At 53.5% G+C, this 8,148-nt stretch overlaps 1 protein-coding gene across 1 annotated transcript in view; it reads left to right on the top strand.

Moving 5' to 3' along the window:
* SLC35D1 (solute carrier family 35 (UDP-GlcA/UDP-GalNAc transporter), member D1) overlaps positions 1–3,651 on the top strand; it is a gene marked incomplete at its 5' end in the record, with an annotated part of 5,520 nt that extends 1,869 nt beyond the window's left edge. The window contains 4 exons of the mRNA XM_010151545.1: positions 1,224–1,291; positions 1,744–1,822; positions 2,534–2,616; positions 3,543–3,651. Coding sequence (XP_010149847.1) covers positions 1,224–1,291; positions 1,744–1,822; positions 2,534–2,616; positions 3,543–3,651 — 339 coding nt within the window. The remainder of the gene's footprint in view (positions 1–1,223; positions 1,292–1,743; positions 1,823–2,533; positions 2,617–3,542) is intronic.
* Positions 3,652–8,148: the final 4,497 nt, after the last annotated feature.

Raw genomic sequence — 8,148 nt, 5'->3', positions numbered from 1 at the left:
AGCGAGTGCCCTGGGCCTCTGGAACTGGCACTGGGCCCCACTGACAGAGCCTGGCCGCCTCCCCACAGATGCTCACACCCCCTGAGCCTGCTCTGAGCAGCCCCAGCTCCCCCCGCCTCTCCGCCAGTGCCATCAGCACCTTGGTGGTCCCTGCGGGTCTCTCCCCAGTATGTCCGTGTCTCGCACTGGGCAGCCCGGCACTGGACCCAGCACTCACGGGGTGGCCTCGCCAGCTCCGAGCAGAGGGGCAGGACCCACCCTCAACCTGCTGGCAAGGCTTTGTCCCACGCAGCCCACGACACCGTTCCCCTCTCTGCAGCAGGGGCGTGTCGCTGGCTCGTGATCAGCCTGGTGTCCACCAGCTCCCCGGGGTTGTTCTTCCTATCCAGGTGCCCCCAGCGTGTCCGGGTGCCGGGGGTTGTTCCTCCCCAGGCTTTGTGGTCTCCTTGTTGAGCTGCATGAGGTTCCTTCTGACCTGTGTCCCCAGCCGGGCTGGTAGTACGTCCCTCCCTGTCCCTGCTGCGATCCATCTGCTGCTGCTGGAGATTTATCCTCAGGGTTGTCCCCAGACACAGGACCATGGAGTGTAACTGTAAAAACAACCCAACAAAATACAAAATCCGGGCTTCCTTTAGCCATTTTGTCAGCACCATCTCCAGAGGTTAAATCCCCCTGGGATGTGCCAAGTGTTCCAGGTTGCTGTGCTGATCCTGGTGCCCTCCAAGGGCTTTTCTGAGCTTCACCCTAGAATTTATTAAATCTTTACGTGAGCTTTTCACGTCCCTGTCAGCAGCCCGGGGAGCTGTTGCTGCGGGGGCGGTGGCAGGGCTCGCGCTCTGGGGTTGCCTCTCAGCGGACCCCGGGGCTCTCAGCCTCCCACTGCTGCCGGCAGCTTGGATGCAGGGAACGTGGGTGCTGCCGCTGCATGTGACTCTCCGGAGGGTGATTCTGGATGGCAGCCGGCTGGGAAATGCCTCTCCTGGTTCTTCCTGCTTGTAGAACTGTGATTTTTCCAGGAGGGGTGTGCTGGGTGCTGCCGCGGGCTGGAGGTGATGCAGCCGTGGACAACCAGCCTTCCCGCAGCCCCAGGACGTCCCGCTGGGCTGTGGTTTGGGTTGGTTTCTTCCCTGCGGTGTGCGAAAGCTGATGGCAGGGGTTTGTTTCTTATCCTGCTGCGGAGGACCGCGTCTCCTCCTCTGAGGGCCGGGGTGTGTGTCTTGCAGGCAATGGAGTACCAGGGCTGGGCAGACACGCTCTTCGTCATGCAGTTTACGCTGTCTTGTGTGATGGGGTAAGGATGCTCGTTGCAGCGGGTCCTGCCCACCCCCCAGGGCTGGGGTGGCACCGGTGGCTGGGTGTAGGGGAGGGGTCTCTGTTCCAGAAGTAGGGTGTTTTGGTGGCTATTCTGGGTTAAAAAATAGCAATAAATCTTTAGTCGTGACGGGGACACCATTTCTGAGAGCTGTGGCAGGTGGAAGTTGTTTCCTACCCTGGTTTAGTGCAGGTTTAGCCAAAATAGTGGTGGGATAAACTACAGCTTGGTTTGGGTTGGAAGAGACCCTAAAGCCCACCCAGCCCCACCCCCCGCCATGGGCAGGGACACCTTCCATAGACCAGGTTGCTCCAAGCCTCATCCAGCCTGACTTTGAATACCACCCTAGGAAAGAGGGGGGAGGGATGCTGAGAGGAATGGTGATGCCCCAAACGTGTCCTGGAGCCTGATGCCGTCTCTTCCTCCTGCAGGTTTATTCTGATGTACTCCACGGTTCTTTGCACTCAGTATAACTCTGCTCTTACAACTACAATAGTTGGCTGCATTAAGGTAGGTGGTTTCTCCGCTCCCAGGGCTGGGGTGGGGTGAGCATTGCACCAGTCGCTGCCTGGGGCTCACATTAACCAGCCGCTTTAGCTCTTGGAGCAGGGGGCTCATGGAGCAGCGGGGACATGCCCGGCACTGCGTCTCTCTCCGGCTCTGCATGCCCAGGGCACGTGGCAGGGTGCTGCTGCCTGCAGGGGTTATCCCAGCAGAAGTCGGGATAAGCTTGGGGCACCCACAGCTTCCCTGCACTGCACGGAGAGAGGACAGCTGATTTTGTTTAGTTAATTGTTTTTTTGCTGCTGTCTGGGGCAGGGAGATGCTGGGTGCGTGTTTGCCTGGTGGGTTGGTGCTGTTAGCGTCCCCGGGGCAAACAGCCTGCAAAGTGCCTGGAAACAGCCACAGTCCTCTGGGTCCCCTCTGAAAAACCAGATTCCTGGGCATTATTCCAGGGTTGGGTGGCCAAGACTGGCCTGGAATCGAGGGACAGCACGGCAGCACCGTCCCGCCACCTCAGCAACCAAACCCTCCGACCGGGAGCGTTTCCCAGCGGCGCTGATCCCATCCGCGCTGTCTCCAGCGCTGCGGGCGCTTGCCTGTCTCACTGCCTGCATCCAGGGTTTCCCGTTTCCATATTGCTTTAACGCCTAGAGCGCGGCTCGTCTCGGGCTGCGCAGAAACTTGTGTTCCTGCTCCTCAAATCTTTTTCCTTTGCAGAATATTTTAATAACCTATATTGGGATGTTTTTTGGAGGAGACTATATTTTTACATGGACGAACTTCATTGGTCTAAATATCAGGTAAGAACATCGGGTGTTCGCGGTTCCAATTTATGACTTGCAAGTGGAGATTGCCGGGAAGCATGGACGGTTTGACTGGCTAAATGCTTCTTTCAAAAAAAAACCCCAACCCCAGACCCCAAGGAATTGGTGTTTGTGCTGCAGCAGAGGAGCCGGCGTGGCGCTGAGCCCCGGGGCGAGCCCCGCGCTCCACTCGGTCCCTGCTTACAGCTCAGGCTGTGGGGAGCTCCCGAACAGACGCCGGTTGTTCCGAAGCCAGGAAAAGGCAGAGCGTAGCTGAGCAGACAACTGAAGCTGTTCTCAGAGTTGTGTAGCTGAATCATATCATTAAGGTAGCAAAGAAGTAGTTTTTGGGTCACTTCGCCTGGTCTTTTAGCACAGCATTTGGCAAACTCTCCCTCTGCTCTGGGGTGTGTTTCTGAGTTGTGAAATCCTCCTTGTTCCCCGCTCCTTCCGCAGGATTCCTGCAGTGATGGAGCAGGTCTGGCACGAGGCTAGGGGCTCGGGCTGGCAAGCATTTGGGTCCAAATTAAGGAAAATACCTGCTCTTAGGAGGAAAACCAGCCTTTTCATGCGGACTGATGCTGGCAGCAGACCTCTGACTGTTGGCAAACCCACGGGTTTGACCGTGGCAGCTGGTCTTCGTGGCTGCCCAGGGCAGGTCCATCTAACGACTGATCGTGGGGTGAGGGGCATCCCTGGAAGTGTCCAAGGCCAGGCTGGATGTGGCTTTGAGCAACCTGGTCTAGTGCAAGGTGTCCCTGCCCATGGCAGGGGGGTTGGAACTGGATGATCTTTAAGGTCCCTTCCAACCCAAACCATTCCATGATTCTATGATCTGGGGGCTGCGGGAGGGACATCGGCTGAGAGCGTGCTGAAGCGTGCAGCTCCGCGGTGGGACATCTCACTCGCCTCCTGTTCTGCAGTATTGCTGGAAGCCTGGTGTATTCCTACATCACTTTCACGGAGGAGCAGATGAGCAAGCAGTCTGAAGCTGGCCTCAAGATGGATATTAAAGGAAAAAGTTCCGTGTGACCAGGGAAGCGCTCGTGTTGGAAGCAACCCGTTTCTGTTCAGCTGATAACGGGCGGAATGCAGGAAGGAATCCGGCGCATCCGCCATGGAGTAACGGTGATGCTCGTAATTTGCACAAATCTAGATTGCTGCCTTTACAAATCACTGGGAAGGTAACTGACTGCACGGCGAAGAATACGTCTAATTAAGTCTGATCATGAGGAATTAATGGATTTCCAATCATGCTGGCATCTGGCAGGAGACTGGCACCGGGCGTTGAACCCTGTCCGCTCCGAGGGCCGTGCCCTGAGCATCCTCAGCCGTGTCCTCTCGGTGCAGCTACCGCCCAGGCGGTGGGCGCGGGGGGGCCGGCTCTGCCCCATGCCTCCTCCGGCCGGGCAGCACACCGGGAGCCCACGGTACCCGCCGCGGCTCCGGCCTCGAGGCAAGTGAACCCCCCAGGGAGCAGAACTGCGGGGCTGCAGCGAGGTGAGCGCGGGTATTGGCGCTGCTGCAGGAGGCTCCAGATTTGGGCCATAAACCCCCGTGCTGAACGCTCAGCGCTCCCTGAACTTACATTTGTTAGTTGTCTGGGGGGGCTTTTTGTTCTGTTAACCCACTTTTAAAGCTGGGTTTACCCTCCTTTGTTTCTGAGAGCCCTGCATTCACCCCGAGGCTGCTTTTACGAGGCTCAGGGACGTTCCCGACGGGAAGGTTTTGCCCACCGTGGGTGAGCTCACACCGCAGCACCAGCATTCGGCTCTGGCCAAGCCCTGGCCCCAGGTTCGTATTTTTGATGTAGTTCAGTCCTCTTTGGTTTGTGACCCGTTGAAAGAACGGGGTTTTTAACACGTCAGGCTATGTTAAGTGATTTTTAAAGGTTGTCTTACACAGCACTTCTTTCTAGGTCTCTCCTTGGATTGTCTTTTGGTTTAAAAAGAGTTGTTTATAATAATTTTGGTTAAAAAAAGAAAGAATTCTTTGTAAAACGATGAGGTTTTTGTATACATTCCTTTGTAACCAGGGAAATTGCTTCTGTGGACGATGTCATTTGTTTCTGGCAGATATTTGCTAACGCTGCACCTGCTGGTTGGCAGAGCTGGTTATTGGGGTGCTAACAGGGACGTTTTCCTAGGCAGCAGTCTCTGTACAGAGCTGCGGAAGCTGGCAGACGCAGAGCGAGTCAGACCTGCTCCCAAAATCCCCTCCTGGGAGTTGTTCTGGCCATGGATACCCATGATGTCTCCGTACCGCAGCTGGGGTTGTTCCTTCCCCCTGGGGGGCTGCTTTTTGGGGGGCAGCAGGATGGTGAATGCGTGTAGTGAGGGGATGGTGTGGTTGCTCTATTTGTAACTCCTGTAGAGGTGAGTGGAAGGTTGAGTTGGTGGGTCCTGAGGTGAGGATCAGCCCTGGGATGGGACCCCCTTCGGAGTGCAGGATCAGAGAAAGAAAAGACACCCCTTATTTGTAACTCCTGTAGAGGTGAGCGGAAGGTTGAGTCCGTGGGTCTTAGGATGGGACCCCCTTCAGAGTGCAGGATCAGAGAAAGGAAAGACACCCCCCCCATCACTTTTACTGCTTCCTCAGTTTCAGCAAAGCCTCGGCTCTGCAATCAGCTGCTGAGCTCCTCTTTTTTGTGGGAAAGATGAGAAATGCTTCTCCCAGAGCTACTCCCCATCGGCTCCAGGCGGGTTACTGGTCCCTGCACTGGTTCCCAGCAGCTGGGCAGTGCTGGGGCCAGCAGACCCCCACTTTGGGCTCCCCAGTCCCTCCCCAGCCCGCTCTTTCAGCCGGGCCTGGGCCTTCGTCTCGCTCGCAGGAACAGAAATACTTGGGAATCGCTTTCACCAGGGTTGCACGGAAGGCGGCTGTGCCGAGGAGTTTGCCATCAGGATGTTGATTAAGTTTTGATTTTTGTTTGTTTCTGAATCTGCTGGTTAGATTTGTTGTCCAAAGGGTAACGTGTTTTTAGAGCTTGTTTTGTCTGTGACTGTGCACGCTTTGGTGCCAGGCTCGGGAGTGTATTGTGTACACTGGGAAAGAACAGAGTTCCCACAGCAGTATTTTCTATGCTATTAATCAACTAAAATCTTTTCTACATAGAATCTATTTACAAAAATGCCCATTTTAGTGATTAAAAGGGTGACCTTTTTCTTTGAATGTACGGCAGGCTTTCTATGTCGGTCAGTGACGACAGCAACAAAGGATTTTATGTGCCTATGTATTTTTGTACTGGCTTCAAATAAACCAATGACCTTCCCTCCTCCTCCTCTCTGTCCCGCTGCCAGGAGCTGGCCCTTGCTTCCCAGCAAGAAGATACAGGCTGGGTATGGTGATAAAAAAGGGGTGAAGCTGGGCTGCCGCCAGTTGGAGGGTGCTTGTTGTACCTTCTGCCTGTCTTTGGGTATGGGTAGAGGGAAGTCACTGTGGTTTTTAGCTTTAAATATTCTTTGAGGATGGGAAAAGATCCTAAGAGGGGAAAACCACAACAAATGAGTCCAAAAAGTGCTAGTGCTTTGCCTAACTCAGACCCTTTCTGGCTCCTGCCCGAGCTGTTAGTGGGCCCTGGGTATGTTTTGTGGGGATGGAGCAGCCCATGAGGTGCTGAACGCTCCCGTTCAACAACGGGGTGGGTGCTCTGCCTGCCAGGCACCTGCAGAACAGGAGCCCAGGCTGGTTCTGTCAGCACGATGGGCTGAGCTGGCAGGGCCTGGCTGGCACCCAGAGCACCCCTCTGCTGCAGCTCAGGCAGGAGCAGGCCCTGCTGTTCCTCCTGCTCTCTGGGGCTTCCTCCAGGGAGGGAGAGACAGCCACGTTCTGACTTACAGGGCCGCTGCCTTAGAAACAGAATCTAACTGGTCAGCTGTAACTCACGGCTAAGCCATGGCCGCCTGTCCTCCTCCTGGCCTCTCTGTCCATTTAAGCTCCCCAGGCTGCCCCTCCAGCTGCTCCGAGTAATGCCCGGCTCTGGTCTGTGTTACCAAGGGTGGGAGAGGGACCTGCTTTTGGGGGAAAGAAAGAAACAGTTGAATCAGCAAAGGGTGTTTTGTTTCCTGTGGTTTTCCCTGCAGCAGGGGGACGTCCCACCCTCTGAAACAGGAATACTCTCCCCCCTTCTTTTGGTCAAAACACTCAGGAATTTTTTTTGTGCAGACAGTATGTTTAAAAAAATATTTTAATATGCTTTTTCAGAGTTGCAGACAGGGAGTGGGATGAGAGAAGGGAACGACTAACAGTGCAACATTACCGTGTGTGGAAAAATGTATTAACCAGTTTGTAAATCCTGTGTGCGCATGCGTGGTTGGTTTAGTACCACATTTAATGCAAAAGGCCAGCAAGGCCTCACGCTCTCGAACCAGATTCTCCCTCCAGGCAAAGCACTCTGGGAATCCAGGACACCCACTCCAGCTGAACCCGCCACGTCAGTGGTGGAAAACCATACCCAAGCGTCACACGCGACTCATCGTTTTGGTGGGGTTGGAAACACGTCTCAAATGCTTCTGGGCTCCAAACTGTCCCCGAAAGCTTCCGAAATGAAATCAAAGTTACTCTATTTCCAGAATTTTAAATAGCTTTAGTAGTGCAATGACTTCCCGAGTTATAGTGGCTGCGTTTCCAGGAACAAGAACAAAGTATTGTATAAAACACTGGCATAAACAAAATGTGAATTATAATTAAATATTCTTAAAGTCTAGCTCAGCATTACATAGTTGATTATGGAATGTCAGGTTTCTTCTACGTTATCACCAAAAAAAAAAGGTAAGATAAAAAAACAAAGCAACATTCCTGAAAAATATACACAGTGCTGTATCTCCCACACAAGCCTGAGACAATTCCCTTGCAAACTTTCCTATGGATTTCTGCAAGTATTTCCAGCCTGCAAACAAAAAGGCAGAAAAATAAACCTGAAATTAGGACTCTGGCTGCAAAGGCTCTCGGCAGCATGGCACTGCCCTCAGTCTGAAACAGTCTCACCGGCATCTCTGATACAGGGTCGTGACACCCGAGTTTCCACTCACAAACCAGACTGTAAAATTCACAGCAAACTCCTGCTAAAGCGATTGATGGATTGATTGATGCTGTTAACGAACCTTCCTGACGTGCCTCTCCACGCAAACGGCTGATTCTGGGCAGATCAACTCCTGCGCATCAGCTGAACCGGGCAGAACGGCTCACTCGCAACGTTTCTGGGAGCGGCAGGTTAACACGCTCCGGTAACTCATCCTGGTGCAGGAGCCAGGCTGGATCCAGAGGATTTGGCTCGTTAATGACCATAAAGTCCAAGAACACGTAGGTGAAAAAGAAATAAAACCAAGCAAAACCCTTAGCAGTTGGTTTTTAGGCTGATGCATTAGTTTCAAACCATAGAACCGTACATTTTGTAAAGACTGATAAACTTCAAGGAAAAATAACCAATTAAAAGTAAAGAGCACACCGGCAAGCTATGGGAGGCAGAGAGAAGAACAGAAATTATACAAATGAACAATTTTTCCCATTCTGAATACAGTAGATGTGTAG

This window comes from Eurypyga helias, unplaced genomic scaffold (assembly GCF_000690775.1).
Source record: "Eurypyga helias isolate BGI_N326 unplaced genomic scaffold, ASM69077v1 scaffold19895, whole genome shotgun sequence".
In the NCBI taxonomy this organism is placed as follows: domain Eukaryota; kingdom Metazoa; phylum Chordata; class Aves; order Eurypygiformes; family Eurypygidae; genus Eurypyga; species Eurypyga helias.
Note: the sequence above shows the minus strand (reverse complement) of the source record. Positions and strands in the feature narration are given on the sequence as shown.